The following is a 19,392-nucleotide window of genomic DNA, read 5'->3' as shown; positions in this document are numbered from 1 at the left end:
CCAGGCAGCCGCGTTCGCCCAAAGTTACCCGATTCCTCGGGGATTGGCGCTCCCGCCGCGCCTCGCTGCGGGGCCGCCCGCGGAGGCGGCGCGGGGCGCGGGCGGCGGCGCAGGTGGGGGCGGCGCGGGCCGCCCCTCCCGCCGAGCCAGTCGCGCCGCGTCAGGCGGGCGCGCTCGCCCCGCCCCGGCCCCGCGGCGCCGCCCGGCCGGTTCCGCAAGTTTTTGACAGTTTCTCGGCGGCGCGGAGCGGAGCGGAGCGGCGCTCTCGTGGTGGGGACGGAGCTCGTCCCGCCGGCCGCCTGCGCGGCCACCATGTCGCGGAACCCCGAGGAGGTGAACAGGCTCACGGAGAGCACCTACCGCGTGAGTAGCCCGCGCGGCCGCCGCCGCCACCTTCGCCCCGCCGGCACCGCCGCCTCTCGGCCGCGACGGGCACGGGGCTCGGGGGCTCCCCGGCCGCCTTGGGATCCCCCACAGCCCCTGAGCTGCCGCGACGGGGCTCCGAGGCGACGGGCACTCGTCCCCAGCTCCCTTTGCTTTCTTCTCCTTTCACTTATTTTTCTCCAAAAACTCAACATTTTGTATTAAAAGCTTCGTATGTCTCTTTTTGCGGCGCCCCCACGCAAAGCATAGTCTTTCTAGCCGTGCACAGTCCAAGGTTACCTCCTTCATGGAGTAAAACGCCCTGAAAAAAAATCATTTTATTGGTTGGGGAACAACCGCAGTGTTGGAGCCACGCTCTTGGTTTTGCCTCCTGTGTCACACTGGGGAAAAATGCTCAAAGTTTGCCAGTGTGTTTAATCCTACAGCTAGAGCCGCGTCTGCAGCTTGGGGCCCAGAGGCTTTCAGGGCACTGGCCTTTCCTTCTAGCTCACTGTTTGCTAAATCTTCACGTTTTACTGTCGGCTGTTTTCATGTTTCTGAAGATCAGTTCTTGTTATGCTATAAAAGCCTTCAAAAACCCTTGCGCTTTCACAGTAAGTTTTGTTGTTCCCAGCGCTCTGGGCAGCTGTTCTGCGAGCTACCTTGGTGCCGCGTCCCATTTTCTGTTTACTCACTCTGGGCGGAGGTATCGAATTCGGGCAAAACGGCCGGGGGGGTAAAAACGAGTTCATTTGGGTGCAAATTTCCTCCACTAGAATCATGCAGCTCTTTCTCATAAACAGTCCAGGGCTTTTTTTTTATATTACCTGCGTGCATGGCAAGGCCATAATTGAGCATAAGTTCCTTTTTCTCGGAAAAGCCATCGGCAAACACAGGCTCGCAGGGCAGAAAGGGAGGCAGACGGGTTTGGAGAAAGGGAGCTGGGGCCGGGCTGCTGTGTCGGACAATTCCCGCAGCGACACAGGAGAGCTCACAGCAGAGAGGGCAGAAAAACGCTCCCCTTGCCTGGGTTTCTAATGGGCATTACGTAAGTTAAGCCAGGAAAAAAAAAAAACTTCCCTTATTACTTGTTTCCTGGGAAAGTTTACCTGTTGTGTGTGTGTGTGTTTTTAATTACTATTTCTTTTCGTAACTAATTCAAAATGGACATTCAAGGCTGACACAGTCGGCCAAAGCACAGCAATATGAAGTTAATGCTGACAGGGTGATGAAAGGCCCCCCGTGTGGGTATTTGGAGAGGTCTGCGGCTGTTTGGAGCGGTCTGCTGTGCTGCACCACACCGCTAGTGCTCACCAGGCTGGAAACCCTCCTGCCCAGCCCCCCTTAAAAGCTGCAACTTTATCCAGATAGGCTATGAAAGCTCCTTTAGATAGAGAAAGGATTCCAGGTCTGGTTGAAAGTTTTTTCTCTCTCAAAGTTAAACTCTTGAACATTCTTCCCCTCTTAAGGACAGAGGACCCGCCTTTGTGCTCGGCGTTGCTGGGGCTGCGATTACAGCTCGCTCGCTTAGAGCACATGAACGAAGGCCCCTATGCCGCGGCTCGGCCTGCGCCACGAGCCTTCTCTCTGTCCTCAAGTAACATTGACGTTGGTCTGCTCCTGCCGTGTCCATCATGGCAATACCGTGCTCAGAACGCCCCGCTGATGCCGGTAACATCAGCCACACCAGTGTTTGCTTCTCCTGCCACGAAGAAAGGCTCCATCTGGAGAGGCCAGTTAAATGGAATAAAGATGTATCTGTGCTCTGCAGGATGAAACACAGGCTGTCAGCTTGTCCAAAAGTCAACTTGGGGTGAGCTGGAAAATAATCGAAAAGGAAACTCAGGGTCTTGCTAGTCTATTTTCCATTCTTTCTTCCTTCTAATGCTAATCCACTGGATCTATTAAATGCATAGCAAGGTATATTAAGTGAAGCTTTAACTTGCGAACATCATCAGGTGGCTGAGTGCTGACCTTGTGTTTTTATCTCATTTCTCCTCTCTGCGGGCAGCAACATAAGAAAGCGAATACCTCAATGTTGTTTTTAGCTAACCGAGTAAATAACCACTGTAATCCACAATTGCACGCATGTGCGCACGCAGAAATGGAGGCTGACATTTGCTCTTTATGTAATACCTGGAGAATCACTTTAATGCACAATGGGAATGGCACGTGCGAAATGCAGCCCAGGGGTGTGGGAGCCGATGAGTAACGACGGCCACAGCCCTTCTTTCACCACGGCTGCTGCCAGCCTCGCTGGGGTGACACTGCCCTGCCCTTGCACCTCACCAGTGAGGTGGCCCTCGGCAGAGATACGAGTTCCCCTGCAAATTATGCCCGTCTGCAACCCCTGGAGAACTGTGACCAGGCGGTGTGTCACTGTGGCTGATACAGCTTCATTTTAACTGCTGTGTAGAAGGGAAACGTTGGCAATTTGTCACCTAACTGTGAGACAGGCTATTATGGAGGGGAAGGGAACATGGCAAGAAAATACTGAATTACACACCCATCGTTCTGCCTTTGTGGACCGAGGCTTGCGTGAGCATCTCGTGTATTGCTCCGTGGCTTGAGGTTTCCAGAGACCTTGGTAAGGGTGATAAGCTTAAATTCACTGGTGTGAGTGGTAAATACTGAAAGCATTGATTTTACATATATATATATATATATATTTTTCTCAGTATTCAAGTAAATATTACCCCGAACATTTCATAATCACCCAAAGTGTATAACGAGACAATTGAAAAATCATATATTAGTTTATTTATCCCATACAGGGCTGTGTTCTTCTGATTGAACAGAGACACACAGAATTATTTTACTGGCTAAATTGTTTTATAATGGAAATATATCTGATCAGTTAAAAACCTTCATGTTCCTATATTTAAAATAGACTTGCAACAAGATTAGACTATGGTACTAATTTATGGTAGTTAGAATTCGCCTAAGATCCTAGCACAAGCTGCAGAACTGAACTGAGCATTCACTGAACTGAATTGCTGAAATATAAATATTACTGGGGGGAAGGGAGTGCTTTGGGCTTTTTTGTTTTCGTTTTTTGTACATAACAGAGTTTATCTTAGTGCAGATGATCAATTTTGACCTTATTAGAGCTGTGCCTGTCTAAACAGGGTCACGTGTTCATAACCTGAAGAAGTTTTTATTTGCGACCCATTGATAGGTGATGTATTAATGTTGCTCTTAAACAAGAAGTGTTCCAGCAAGCTGACTAATAATTACTCATAACATTTGGTCTTTCTGAATAAATGCTAGCATCCTGATTTTTTGTTTCCATTCAGCCAAACCCGTTCTAAAACAAAATTATCATGCTAATTTACAACAGAGATAACTTACCAGCAGATGTGTGAAGGGCTTTGTCCTGCACTCACGAGAGCTTTGTTGTGGGTTTCCAAAGCTGGAGAGGAAGATAAGATGCAACAGCATACATAATGCTTTAAGTGCTGTGGAACACTATAACTTGCTTTCTGTCAGGGTTTTGAATCTCGTCAAGTGAATTCTGAGACATCATATGGCAACGCTAAAGCCTTTTCTGAAAAATTCAGCTGCGCTCTTTTGAAGAGAGGAGCAACAACTTTATCAAATACCAGTGGTTGCACAATGGTTAGCTAAGAATAGCTGTAGTGATAGTAATATGCATAGCATTGGACATCAAGACCTACTTGTCCATGTTAGTTTTACAATTTCAGATTTCCACCCATCCTTCCGAAAGCGCCCGCAGGATGCGAGCGGAGCCGCCGGTACCTGCCGAGCTCTTGTCTTCTCAGGGTGAAGGGCAAAGCTGCAGCTCACAGGAAGGCGCTCGCACAAAGGCTCCTGTTTGTTTGGAAGATTAACACTGTTTATGAGTATCAGGAACTGAGGAAGAGCAACTACAGATACGCAGCAAGGGGAAATACCAGGCTTGGTCGTCTTTAGCGAGCTCCTTGCTACGGGGCTGGGTAACTCTTGTTGGTTTCACGTGGTGAAAGGCACATAGAAACTTTCATACCAGATTATACAATGATTTATTGACTTGACTGACCAGGATATATTTTTCTTGAGCTTTTTTTTTTATCATAGGACACTCCTAACAAATCTAAAATTCTCTGCATTAAAAATATGTTTCCAGGTGCCTATTTTGGAAGTGTTTCTCTTTGTTTCCATTCATCCTAAATAATAGAAAGCTGTAGGATCTAATCCTGTGTCTCCTGGACTCTTCTGGTTACCTGTTCTCCTGGTGAGAGGTAGTGTGTCACCAGAATATAGGACACCAGGGTGGCGATTAGGAGGCCTGGGTTTTGCTCCTCACCCTAGTTATGCTCCTCACTCTAGAGATGATGTGTTGGGACCTTTGAGGAGCTATTACATTTCGCTCAGCTTTTTTTCTTACTTTGTCTTGTCTATTTGGATAATGACAGAAGCATTATAGCTATGCACAGCACTGTAAATAACACAATCCAGATGCTGTTTGCAGCTTTTGACAACTTTATATTTGTGGTTCTCTTGCCTGGAAATTCTTCTGTGTTCCTTTGGCCTTGCCGTTTTGAAAGTTTTTGGATCTGGATTTAACATATGCAATACATTGCCATTCTGCACGGGCGTTCTGCTACAGTCATTTTCATGACCCTTTCCTTAAGCTGAAAATGAGGGAAACTGTAAAATAGTAAGGCAGCATTTGAAAATAAATAGTTTTTCAAGCTATAGTCGCAAGCGGTTGTTTTTCTGATTTTTCAAGCAGCTTTTTTTTGCCCTGTAAGTTGAACAAAAATCACTTTAAATGATCAGACATGTCTTAGCCACACTAAATGACCGTCTGGTCCTGAGAAGGGAGTTGCCGCTGAGCAGTTTCTCTTTTTGGAAAAAGTGCTCCAGATATTTCTTTTTAGAATGTGTCTTTTGGAACGTCACTCCTTCAAGGATGGCAACGATGGTTAGCTTTATAAAAAGAGCTCTAAAAACAAGGTCAAGATTTTATTTGCTCTGAGGATCAAATTCTCAATAGGAAAAAAAAAAACATTTTATGCCTCTTTCTAATGCTGAAGGGAGGAAAAATGTTCTAAAAGTTATTTCATTAGATAATCTTGGAGACCTACAAGGTAACTATTTTAAGCTCTGTGTCCTTCTATCAGAAACACACCCTTAATAGGAAAGTAGATGAGCCTTTCACAGAACTGTGAGGATCAGCTAAGCATAGCCTGTGTTAAACCAAGCAAATTCCAGGGAGGAATTTCCATTGCTCAGGTTTTTGCCATTTCTCGGGCGTTCACGTCTAGAGCCCGGATCCGACGCTTCTGCTAACAATCACCCACTGTGGCAGTGCAAAGACTGAAAAAACTTCCAGAGCCTCCTTGGTCCAATGGAGAAAAGATCCATTAGCTGCGTGCCTTCCAGCTACTGAAGGCACTGAGCTATAAACTGTTTCTTCATCCCTCCCAGCAGTTTTACACACACATCGGGCAGATGTACTGGAATTCTTCCGGAATGCTTCGGCGGCCTCATTCTGTTTTCGTATCTCCCGGACGCAAACACCTGATGCCTATCGGGTCCAGGGAAAGCAAAGAACGAGGGTGTCTGGTTTCAGAGGAGGGAGCTCTCCAGGGCAGGGCTGTTCCTGCTGAGTTTTATTCACTTCTTCCAAATTTAAAACAGTTAATGACGCAGGTGCAATCACAGTTTACGCAGTTTGGAATCCAAATCGGAAGATGCCAAGGAAACTGGAGTCCAGAATGCTTAAGACATTCATTCCAAAAAATGGGATTTTTGAGATCAACTGTTACCCTGTTTCCATGAGACTTTTTGGTTAGGTGGCAGGGGTGCAGGTGTAAGGGGCTTTGTCTGTAACCTCTCTGGAGAGGGGAGCGCAGGACCTGTGTCGGGAATACAGTTTTCAGCATGGGGTGGCAGTGCAATGTGGCGTTGGGATTAGCACCCACCATGCATGGGCACATGCTGCGCTTGTGCACACTTTCTCTTCCCCCTGTTTTAGGACTATATCCTAACACAATCCCCTAATTCACTCCTCCTTTTCCCATAGTTCATTGATTAAAGGTGCTCCTATAGACCTCTTTTCCAGCACTCTGCTGGGAAGAAACAACGAGAAGATGGGACCAGGAAGAGCCAACTTCACACAGGGAGGAAAGGCACTGACCACCACTGCTTCAGCTGAGGGGAGAGCAGCAGGACAGCAAGATTTATAGTAGTAATGACACATTTGGAGGGGGCAGGCTTGAAATTTTGTCCTGCTGAGTTTCTAGAACTGGTATAATTGGCCAAACTGAACCACCCTTTCCCTGATGATTGCTGGAGGTAGCTTGTGAGCTACTGCAGACGAAGGACCTTGGCGCGGTAGCTAGTTTTCTTGCACCAATCATGTCTGGATGGGCAAAAGTGTAATAGTACAGATCAGAAACCAGCTCCAGTTGTGTTTAATTTGTACAAATAAAGCAGTAGTGAGGGGTATTGTAGCTCTCTGTCCAGTTTTGTGACATGTATACTGCACCGGCATAAGAACTTAATAGTTTTATATCTCTTGGTATCATGTTCACTTGGAATTGTGATACCACTATGAAATGACATATCAGCTGTCACTGTTAAAGAGCAATGATAAAATAATTGCTTGGACCACAAATTCCTTAATTCCACTGCCTACAAAACGGAAAGTCAGAGGCTTGGCAACTGTTAAATTTATAGATTTAAAAGGAAACTTGTCTTACGTTTCTGACTCGTGGCTTGCTTGAAGGAGGCAGTTGTACTGGGCCCCATGCAGAGATGCCGACAGTCCACGTTTTATCTTGGTAGTGGTGAGATGGCGAGACGGGCAAGTGGCGGAGGCCCTGTAGAATGGATGGAGACCAACTTAAATTAAATAAATACTTGGCAATTAACACATTTTATAAATTGCCAAAATTGTCTAACAGGGGCAGGGAGAGCAACAGGGTGGATGTCACACTCATACTGAAGTCCTTTCTTAAAGGACTTTCTTAAAGTCCTTTCTGTCATCGCTCAGTCCCATATGTGAACCCATAATTTTATCAATTTCCAGCAAGACTATATACAAGTGTCAAGTATATTAAATGGTACCAGTCTAGTATGTAATGCAATAAGGAAAGAGAGTTTTGCATCTTCCCTGAAAAGAATTACTTACCATGACTTCCAAGTACTGGTGGGATTTGAAGGGTTTTTTTCCTTCACTTTTTACATTAACTAGAGGTCATCCTGTTTGGCCCTATATTTTATATATATATATATATATATATATATATGTATATATGTATAAGTGACCTTGCCTGAAAATAAGACAGGGTATTCCTTTTCTTTCTGGATCTGTGTATGTCCTAAATAAAAATATTTTCATTCTATTAGTAGCATAACAGATGAAAGCCTGATACTATTTAACTTGTTTGATGTCTCTTGTTTCTTGTAACAAAAGTGTCTGTTTTGAATTCCTTCTGTGTTTGAACAATACCTAGAAAGATGTGAGTTGAGTCATAAAAATAGTAACAGATTCAAAAAGTTGGTGTCTTTCAGTAGCACATGATCCTCCTTTATTTCTAATATTTTGAATAACATGATGGCTCTACTTTTGTTAGGAAAGTGGAAATATGGGGCTTTTATGTTATGGTAAATAAATAAAAGTCTTCACCACTGAAGAGTTCCTGAGACTTCGTAGCTGATTTTACACAGAATTGTATTTTGCATGGAAAAGAAAAGGCAGGGCTGGAACGTGGTAGCTTTAGCAGGCAGGTGTATTCTAGAATTTGCCAGATGCTGGGGTGTGCGTCTCTCCCGAAGCAGAGGGGGTTGAACAAAGATGCTGCATCTCTAAAGGAAATTCGGGTGGCAATTCTACTTCAAGAAACCAGCCAGCCCCCATACCAGAGTAACCTGGGATTATCATTCAGAAAGAAACTGATTTCTCATGAGATGCTATCCAAAAGCTCACTGCATCATAAAATACTTTGGAATACCACTATTTATACTACATGTGCTCAAGACGCCTTAAAGAACATGATTTAGAGGACTGAGCAGCTTCTGCACTTATATTGGCATATCGGCATTTCTTTTTACCTTTTTTTTTTTTTCCCTTCAGTGCTCATAATAAGGAAGGAATTTTGGAGTAGTGATTTTGGAATAATATAGTTATTGTTTCTGCATGGAAAGAAGAAAATGGAATTTTCCTATACTGTAGCTGTAGGGACAGCTCAGATTTTGTGGTGACTTCTCTTTTTGGAGTGGGCAAAACTTCTTCCACTCCCTCTTCCTCCTTCTACTTAATTGAGGACAATAAGTTTAATTTTCCTTTCTGAAATACTATAGCTTCACACTATAAAATAGAGCTTTTTCAAACTAAAAAAATATCTGAACTACTTTCCGTAAATGCTATCTGTAACATAGAAAAGATGATCTTTCAGTTTCCTCTGTTGCATTTAAATAGCAAGTGCTGAATCTGCCCACAGGCAACTGTCTGCTCTTTTTCTTTTCTCTTTTTTTTATAATTAGTAGTGGAGAAAAGGTTTTCCTCTTGCACATATTTCACCATCAAAATCTGATCATGTGCTTGGCATCCTTTTCCATAATAAACAGCCAGATTTCTCTTTAACCTCAACTGAAATAGAAGTTTAGTCTATTTTTTTTTTCTGTTGAATTTTCTTTCCCTTTGCCTTCCTCCTCTTCATAGTGACTCCACTGGGCTTTATATGTTGTACACATAAATCTAGATCTAAATGTATTTCAGACAAAGACTTTCATCCACTGCTGAATTGTCTTGACTGTAACACAAATTTATTTTCTATTCACTAGAATGTTATGGAACAGTTCAATCCAGGTCTGAGGAATTTAATAAACCTTGGGAAGAACTATGAAAAAGCTGTTAATGGTAAGTCTTCTGTATGTAAACTGTAGAAAAAAAGGTTAAACTTTTAATTAAGTATTCATATGATATGTGAGGGTTGGGTTATCAAATTCCATGTTGACCTCCTCTTTAGTAGTAGAGGAAAAACATGATTTGGGCTGGACAGTTCAGGCACTGTCCAGCAGAAGCTGCACCCCAAACACTTACACACAGAGCTATTGCAAAATAAGCTTAAATATAAATAACCTCTATTATAAACATTATATAAATGAAAAAGCAAACACTTATATAAATTAATTAGATGTTTTCTTTTTCCTGGAAGTATCTTCCAAAGGCATTTTCCATTCCTAGATCTCTGCCTGCTCACCTATACCCATGTAGTAACCCAGGTGCATAATCCTGTGAACAGATCAATTTTAACAGATAAGAATTGCAGGAGTGGACTAGGTGTTTTTTTTCTTTTTTAATCCAAAATAAATCAGTTGCTGTCCCTTTAATGAAGTCAAAATCAGAATTAATAAATTTGAATCAAAGGGCCTGATGTCTCCAACTTTTAATGATGTGGTTGCTTACTTCTATTACTGACTTCAGAGAAACTACTTATGTAAAAATGGGTTTTCAAGACTGAGCTGCAGATTCCCCAAACTTGTACTGTAGGACCTGCTAAAGCTTGCTCCATTTCACTTACGCATACCTGTTGAACTGCTTGATACCATATTAAAGCAATGTAAAATCTCTCTAATTTTACCTAATTTCCACTCTGTGGCATATCTTTACCCTACACGTAATCTAGTACTCTGAGAAATGTGATACTGCAGAAGTAGCGCATAACCAAGTAGACAGTGAAGTCTCCCTTCATGCAGATTTTAGGTGAGGCTTGAGAAAAAGATGAAACCTCAGCATGTTGGAGATGAAAATAAGGGAATTTTAACTTAGTCACAATAATAGCAAATATACTTTAGAGATTTTAGATCTCAGATGAAGCACCTATAAGTAGTAGTTTAAAAAGAAATGAGTCCTGTATAATGCAGAAGGGCCTGAAAGCTCATAAATAATCCTTGTTTCATTTGGAAGATGGAATCCACTTCAGGCTTGTCAGGGAATGTACTGGTAAGTGACCAAATATGTCACCTTTGCTAGTAGAAACTATAAAATGCACATCTAAAATGGTATCACTGGCAATTGTAGTCTTCCCCCAAGAATATTCTAAATTCATCTGTTAGTGTCTGCTTGGATTAAGCTTTGGCTATACTTTGGGATAAGAAATTAACTATTAAAAAAAAGATTTAAATAATTTTCCTTGCCTTTGACAATAAACCTTGCCAGCTTTTCTCATAACTTCATCTCTGCAGTATGCAGATCAGTTCGAGATACGTTGAAAATGTCAGGAATCCCCTGTGTGGTGCAGATCTGCTCTCTGTGTATTCTGTTGCCCTGCTGTGCAAATCTTGGTGTTTCCCTATTCATTCCAGCAAAACTGGCTTCACTGTTTAAATCAGATATAACCAGGAAATGATTAACTGAGAATAAATGAAACCTTAGTGATATATGTCAAATGCTTCATGTTTCCTGTAAAGCTGGAATTGAACTATGGACAGTAGAATTGTGGAGGGAAAAAAAAGTTTGTCCTGAAAGAAAGATAAGTGTCCAAGGGTTAACTAGGGACTGTCTGCTTGGGATTGCAAAAACTTCAGGATTCTCCTCAGATTGTGCATGCACCTGTTGGCTAAGTTTTACTTCTTAAAACACTTGGGATACAGCTTTCCCATCTGAATTTAGTAACAAAGATAAGGGTAGTCAAAATAAATCGATTCAGAAATTATGGATATTGATGCTATTTTTTCACCTCTATCCCAGAAATCTACCCCCACTGAAGCTGCTGAGCAGAGTAACTTGCAATAATGTAAGGAATCAAGTACCAGCCGAAAACAGAGAGCAGAAAGTCACATCTGGTTATCTAGCATCAGCCTCTATAACCTGAGGATCGTATTTCAAAGCCTGGGTCTTTGAAGTGTTACCATTTAAGGAGTCTAAAGTTTCCTTGAAGTGGAAAAATCAGAGAGGATCCTGGGATTTCCTTGGCTCTGACTGTTTCACAGTCCCTGACAAGGAATCGTATTTGTCACTGCAGCGCATGACAAATGCACAGCACTGGCCTTAATGGTAATTTCTGGGAGTGGCTGTATCAGACGTTTTGAACCTTTCACATGTTATTTTTTTTCCCCTCATATATCTGCCACATTATTTGTCATCATTTTGTGATGTGAGTTACTTTATTACAGTTTACTTAATGGTAAATGACAAATTACTTTTGAAGAATTTCATGTCTCCTTGTTGGAATTGTATGTTCAATTTTCTCCTGGACAACAGACAGTTCTCAGTAGCAAAAACTTAGTTTCTGTCTGACAGACCCTTAACTTCGGGAATATGGGGCAGAGACTTAGGGATTCCTAGTTAAATTTGCATTACGTTTTGCTTTTTCCAACACAGCTCATCTCTTTCAAGGAAATTTGTCATATCCAGACCAATGGCTCATGACTGGCACTATACTTACCTACAGATGCTAATTACTCCTGAATATACTTGAAAGTTGGAACTCAATAGCAGGCTGCAAATTCATTAATATATTCTGCTGTCCTGTTTTTCTGTCACTTGTTTCCAGAATTTACTAGGAAGCTCAGGGACCTGCCTGATTTGCTGTGATAGCAGGATTCCCTTCTTGCCATTCATCCATTTCTTACAGTCCATCCCAGGCTCCAGAACCTCTTGGGAACACAGATTAATGGAAATACAAAAGTCTTTGATAAATTTTGTTCTAACCTCTTCTTTTTTTTTTCTTTCATCCTCTAAAAGCTATGATAGTGGCTGGAAGAGCATATTATGATAGCCTTGCCAAGATTGGAGATATATCAGCTGATTCTCCAGTTTCTAAAGAATTAGGTAAGTGAAATTTCACTTAATTAAATTATTTCAAGGCACACACTTCATTTGTGTTTCCAGCTGGCATTTCACAGAACAAATGTGAACTAGAAAAGAATTGGAAAAAGAGCATGTTACTCTAAATAATATGGAGATGGGAGGGATTAGATCACTTTAAAATATATTTTTTCTTAGGCCATTAGTGTTTTCATTTATACCATTTTGAAGAAATGCTTTTTATTTTTATATACATTATATATATTTCTGCTCACCTTCTGAATTCAAAAGCATGGGTTTTTTTTGAAGATCACATTATTTTGTAGTAAATAAGCCCAGGGAATTATGTAGATTGATTTTAGTAGGAAGATGAATGTTTAAGTATCTGAGGAGTAGAATGTTGGTTTGGAGAGTGCTCATGTATAATAGCAGTTCCTAGATTAGATCAGTTTTCTGGGAAGAGTTGACCTCAATATTTTGACTGATCATATCACTAAAATTTCTCCGACACTTTATTTTGTAGTTGAACTTTTGGAAGAGGAACAATAGAGTCAAAGATGTAGTTCATTTACAGGAATGTAAAATTAATCCAAGTTCTGTACTTCCCTGAACACAATAGTTGACTTTTGGAAAGAATGTCTTCAGCACTTTGCCTTGTATTCCTTTGGCTAGCACTGAAATGATAGTGCTTCATCTACAAGAATGACATTGCCCTGGAAGCATTTGCAATGTTTCTGAGAAAAGATTTTAACATCACTACAAAACAAGGGAACAGCAACTGTACTGCAAAGAGGAGACATTGCTCAAAGCCTTAGTCTGCTCTTTGACAAACATAAAGACTTGATATAGTTTCTTAGATCTGTACTTTTGATTACAGGCACTGGAAGACTCTTACAATGATGCATCATGTTTCTTCTCTGATAACTTTAATTTGCAGTAGTACATGAACTTAGGCGATTCAAAGGAATGTTTTTAATAATGTTTTTTAGTGATTCGGTTGAAGGAGAAGTGAGGGAAAGGCTGTCCTTGAATGGCGAATACTGCTTCCTCTGCGCCTGCGTGCATTTTTGACAATTTGCTCTGCAACCACTTCTGTGTGACTGTTAACATTCTGTGTTCAAAGCTGGGAGCGGCAGAACAGCAAACAGTAAAAAGCAAACAGTCCTAATGCAGTTGCTTTCTGTATTTGCTTTGCAAGCTGTTTATACAAAACAGAGTTGCTGGTTTCAAACTATAGCAGAAAAGTATGAGAAAGCATTAACTATTCACAGTTTCCTGTAGCAACAAAAGTATAATTAATACTTTGGTATATTATTCTAATCAAGCAGTTGGTCAGATGTGTGGAGTAACATATTCAGTGAACTTTGTATGACTGTGGGATATTTTCTGTTTGTTTAAAATTAGCCTAGAGCTAAATTCAGAAAACACTTACTTTTCCCTAGCAGAGGGGACAGTGCAGAATAGCTATTGAAAATGTATTTTTCATCTAATTATGAATTTTAGACTATTTTCTCCATAGAATAAATAGAGAAAACATATGTCCTGGCCTTCTTTGGGATCGGGCTTCTAATGCTGCAGTCTGTTCATCTTCTACTGAAACTGCTACTGCAGAAAAATCTTTCTTCCTAATGAAAGCCATGACTGTGGATTTCCTCCAATACACTTTCTGATAGAATATTTATTTTTGAAATACAGAAAGTCAGTGAACATTGGAAGAGGTACTGTAATATGTTTAGGAGCCTGTAAGAAATTATTTGCATTTTCTTATATAACAGTTCTGAAGCTAGGCTACTATACTGAACTCTTTAGCAAAAGATAAAAGGTAAGATGTACTAGGACACCAAGTGTCTTTTGTTAAAAGACTAATTTTCTACATAACTCTTACTTTCTCATGTTTAATGGGCAGTATCATGTAAAGGTCACACTCTGCTGCGATATGTTTCTCTGTGGATCCTCCTTTCCTCTTCTGTGAGAAGCAGCCTTTGGATTTAACAAAATACTAACAATTGAGCAGTTAGAGCTCTGTCACGCATCAGACTTCTGTCATCCTCTCCAAAAGAGAGGTCACTCGTAGCCAGCTAAGCTGCTGTTTTGTTAGTGCCTGCGAGCTGCTGTTCCGGAGCGTATTCTCCTGAGGATTAAGCGAGCTAACGCGTGGTTTGTTTTGTAAGAGCACCAGGCTAAAGGTGACTGGCAGAGAAGCAGGGAGAGGAGCAATTCCCATAATTTTACATCTGCATTTTATTTGTATCTAAATCTGATGTTGAGAATAACTAACTTTTTTTGCTTTTCTTTCAAATTATATTCCTGTACTCTGTATTAATTGAAGTCAATAGTGACATTTCCAGGTATGTCAGAAGATCTTTAAATATTTAAAGCAGTATCCTGGCTCTTCACAAGAAATTAGATAAAGCAGTAATGATCAAGTCCTAAGAGTTCTTGAATGCTTTAATATTTGAGCCCAAATCAAGACAATGTAGTTGGAGTTTCAGTGTTTAGGACTTCTGTAAACCAAATCTTGAATACTTTATCTGAGAAGTAAAAAATTCAAGCATATAAAGTAACAATTGAAGCTAACGTGTTTAAAAAATAAACGGAAACACACCTGGATTAGTCATTTAGCTGCACTCAGGACAATTAGCATGAAAAGAGGCCTGCTGTAGTCAGAAATCCATGGTGCTGTTTCTGTGCTTGTGATGATGGCCCTGTCTCATCGACAGCAGCAATGAAGAGGAAGCCTAGCAGCTAATTAACTTTGAGTCATCTAAAATGTAGATGCCTCCTCCGGTAGGCTGGTGTCTCCCTGACCAGACCCTAAGTACTTCCTGGCTGGAAAAGGAGGATTTATGCCCCTTTACCACCATCACTACCACTCCCAATAGCATATCAACTTGTATTAAAATTACTCTTTTGAAGATTAAACAGGGAAGTGAGGCAAGATTCAAAGTTTTGAGGCCTTCCTGTAGAAGTTTCACCTTTAGTTTTGGGAGATGGAAAAATAATATATCATTTGAAATTCAGTTGTGTACATCAAACTTCCTGTACTTGAAAATGGACTACAAGGCTTAGATGGATATAACACAGTATTCTTTAGAATCTATAGAGAATATTTACTGGAACATTGCACTGAGTCACTTTACAGCTCAAACCAAACCGGCTGGGTGACCTAGAACATATTTACCACCAAGTGCGATGGAAAGATTTGAATCAAAAACACAGTCAATCAATCTCTGCTTCTCATAAGGAAACAGTACTGTACATTCTTCCTGTAATGAGACAGTAAAATGGGCTTACAGTAAAGGGTACAGCTGAAAATTTTCCAACTATCAAGGCAGAATAAAAATAGGAGTAGAAAAAATAGGGAAGAAAATATTTGACAGAAAAGGTAAAATAAATAAAGGGCAGAATAAGGGGGAAAATCATTTAAATTGGTCAGAAAACACAGGGAAAGCACTCTCACCTGTAGAGTGAAATTGGAACAGAAGGGAGGAATCAGATAATGAGAAGTAAATCTGGATATTCTTATTTATAAGATATAAGTCGATTTAAATAAACTTTCTTTCAAGTTTTCGATTTGCCTAAATTTCTAAGCTTATAGGCCCTTAGGTTTAGCTGTGAGCATTAACTGCGTTTTTGCAGTTCAAGTTATTCTGCAATCTGGAATTTCCATTTCTTTCTTTCAAGCTTTATATGGAATCTTCATGGAACAGAAGAACATATGAATTGGTTTTGTGGTTTGCAGTTGTGGCGGTTTTTTTAGTTGTGGGGAAACTATAGTAACTTGTACAATAGTTACTGCATCCCGCCTTTGGACTGGGAGCCTTTTGGAAATGCACAAAGAAGAAAAGCTAAAGAAACAAGAAAATGCATTTCTAGAATGTTAATATTTCATACTATTCAAATTACAACATACCACAGCAGCACTGTAAAATCTTGGATTCCAATAATGCGCTAAAAATAACTTCACATATATATGTTAACCTGCTGGTACGGTGCTAAAATAGTATATTCATGGTGTGTTGCTAACCCTTTTTGTCTTGCCCAAAATATGCTATTACGAGCTTTTGTCTAATAGATTTTGAGTGCTTACAATTTCAATAAACACTCTTTTTTCAATAATCTTTCTTTTCAATCAACCTGTCTTTTCCCCCCTTCATTTACTCAAGGAATCAGGAAGTTCGTTCCTGCACATTCATTGCATTCTTGCTCTCGTATTTCCTTAACCAGCTTCTTGTAGCTATGATAACTGGCAGGTGCTAAACACGTTTATAATATAATGGGTGTAAAGTCTCAATCTGTTGGGTGGCAACCGTAACTATAGGAGTCACCCACAGTCATACGATGGGTCTGGACACAGCCTAGTTTTGCTCAGGACGTAAGCGAAAGCTATTCCTGTTTGACAGCCTGCAAAAAATAGCTTGTAAGGAAAATATTACATTGCATGGTCTTGACCAGTAGAACTAAATCTTGGAAGTTGGGAGTGATAAAGGAAGATTGGAGGAGACAAATTACTAATTTACAATTTACTAATTTCATTGAATCATTCTGTTAAAATTTACCTGGGAACAGGAATGCAAAAGGTGTTGCTCACCTGCAATCTGAAACTGAATTAACTTGGAGAAACACAACTTTTTTAATTAAGAGTAGTTTCACAGTTAAAAACCACTGAAGGTAGTTAATGGAAGTATTAGGCTCATAGGTAGCTCTGGGATGTGGTTGTGGCAAGACAGGGAGAGGTGGTGGGGGATAACCCTCTAATACCACATAAGTGGAATCCCCACTTGACAATATCTGCAAGATGGTCTGGGGGGTTTGCACTCCCAGTGCAGGAGGAACACGGAACTCTGCTCCGGGTGTTCTCAAGCACAAAGGACTTGACTGTCTTCACTCCTTCCGCTTTAAAAGAACAAACATACTCATGTAGTGCATATTTGCAGAACAAATACCGTAATTTTAAAGGTCTCCACAATGTTGCTGTGCTACTCCAGTACAAAATTTACACGGGGAAGTGATGGGCCATAACTCCTAGACTTAACAGAACACCTATGGGGGCAGGCAGGTTCTGTACATGCACATTTCCTTTCTGGAGAGCCTTTATACAGTTAGCCAAATGTCTATATAGTTATCGGAGTAACTACATGTTGCTTTGAAAGCCTTGGTTGCCATAGTATAGGTTCACTGAGAATCACATAATGACTAGCGGATTAGGGCTACAGTTTATTGAATAGTTTGCATTTCTCATTAATGTCTAAGTAATTAAGATAGAGTACTTTCTAACAGAATCAGAGAACCTTAAGAGACTGATAACTACTTTCTAGTTTTTTAAAATAAACTTGAACAATTTAATAATAATGTAAATTTAATGTTAATTTACCAGTGTAAAGCTAAATCTAAAACAGTAATGTTTGTTTTTTAACTAATAACTGTTACAATTTACATGTGCAACAGATGTGATCCTAGTGGACTGTTTCTTCCCTCCTCCTTTTTATTTGCAGAAATGGGAGATTTTCTAAATGAGAAAATGACCTTAAAGGGGTCAGCTTACACAGAACAATTTTTGGGGATACAAGAGATTTTTTTTCTAAAAATAATGTATTTGCATGCTGAAAATTTTCTAATCAGGCTGTAATGTAAAGCAGTATCTTCTTATCCCATCTCCCTAAAACACAGTCTTGCAAGTATTTGTTATCCAAAACTGTCTTTTTTCCTTCCCAGTTAAAAAGCAGAAGAGCCACTCTTAAAAACTGAGGATAAATATCTTTTGCTGTATCTACAATACACCACTTAAATATCAATCTCACTACCGAGAAAGCCAAGAAGAAAAAGCAAAAAATACATAATTTGGGATCAATCTAGCTAGTCGCACTTTAGTTAATAGAAGGTGTGGGGGGAGGTTGTTGGCTTCCTTTAGCAGATAAATTCCAGCTGGAATCCAATTCCACTTCTCTTAGAAAGATGACACCTAGCAGCCTTTCCTTCACTAGCTCATCTAATCTAAGGAAAAGAGATCTGTCACCTTGTCCTGTCTCCATGTAACTGCAGCACTGTCTTCTCTTCTATAGTATAAATGTTTGGCTCTTGGAACAGGCTGTGTCAGCTAGAAAGACAAGGGAAATGAGCCAGCAACTGCCGAACTCCTTTAGCACCTCATCCAGGGAAACTTCTGGGAAACTAGCTTAGATGCTGCAGCTGAAGCACTTAGTAAATGAAGCCAGCTTTCCTTATGGAGCATTAATAAAATACTGTTCCTCTGTGTTTATAATGAAACTGAATTTGAAGAAGCCACTGATTTTTTCTTCTATTATAGCGAGAAAAGTACATAGAGAGCTGACTTGAAAATGAAATGCAAAGTGCTGTTGTGTTTTTTCAGAAGTGAAGCTCTGCATCTTTAAGTTTTGAAGTAGCGCCTTGTTTCTGTGCTATATTGCCCTCCAATCTGCTGTAAGAAAGGAGGAGGAGGAGGCAGCCTTTTACATAAGGTCTCTAGGAGAAGAGGCAGACTTTTACATAAGTTTCTCCTGATGAAAACAATAATTGGATTAGTGGAAAGTTTCTCCTATTGGTAGCTCCACTCGTCAAGGTCACTTACAAATTTAAAGGCAACCAAACAATCATATCAACATTTTTTCCCTCTAGAAACAGTACTGTGGCTTTTCCTGTTCACTGTTCTGAATATAAACATATGATGAAAGTCTGTTGGGGAAAAAAAAAAAAAACTGTAGACTTAGATTCTTACAGATGAACAATTCCTGCCAACTGTAAATAAAATTAACTACAGATTAACTGTAAAATTAATTTACAGATTATTCTGTGGACGTCCATCACGTGCTTAGAGCTTTATTCACATAATCTAAAGTTTGGTTGCCTAAAGGAGCTGTAACTCTATTAAAGGAAGAACATGTGGGAAACAAATCTTGGCAAAATTTGTCACGTGGATCACATGGTATTTTAATGGAGGGTAAAGGCTGTTGTAAACATTCACATTGCAACAAAACACTGAAATAAGCCCACATACAGTGCTCAGGGGCAAGCCCTGCCACTAGCCTGGCAAAACCTCCTACAAGTCAGTGTTCAAAAGCAGTGGAGAAAACCTGGCACTGTCCTATATATAAATGAATGAGAGAAGGAAAAGAAGAAAAAAAAAGTCAAGAGAAACCCATTACCCTGTTGTTATCCAGGCCATAATTAATGAACAAATTTGCATCACAGAGCAATAGATAAGCAGTGAGGATGATTGCCACAGAACACCTCGTGGACCACAGGGA

At 40.4% G+C, this 19,392-nt stretch overlaps 1 protein-coding gene across 1 annotated transcript in view; it reads left to right on the top strand.

Moving 5' to 3' along the window:
• Positions 1-261: 261 nt before the first annotated feature.
• BAIAP2L1 (BAR/IMD domain containing adaptor protein 2 like 1) overlaps positions 262-19,392 on the top strand; it is a 35,126-nt gene continuing 15,995 nt past the window's right edge. The window contains exons 1-3 of the mRNA XM_088529433.1: positions 262-363; positions 9,160-9,235; positions 12,065-12,151. Of these exons, the coding sequence (XP_088385559.1) occupies positions 313-363; positions 9,160-9,235; positions 12,065-12,151 (214 nt within the window). The 5' untranslated portion in view covers positions 262-312. The remainder of the gene's footprint in view (positions 364-9,159; positions 9,236-12,064; positions 12,152-19,392) is intronic.

This window comes from Tinamus guttatus, unplaced genomic scaffold (assembly GCF_059628265.1).
Source record: "Tinamus guttatus ecotype Peru unplaced genomic scaffold, ASM5962826v1 Tinamus_guttatus_pri_ptg000330l, whole genome shotgun sequence".
NCBI lineage: Eukaryota > Metazoa > Chordata > Aves > Tinamiformes > Tinamidae > Tinamus > Tinamus guttatus.
The sequence above is the reverse complement of the archived record's forward strand: the minus strand, read 5'-3'. Positions and strand labels throughout refer to the sequence as shown.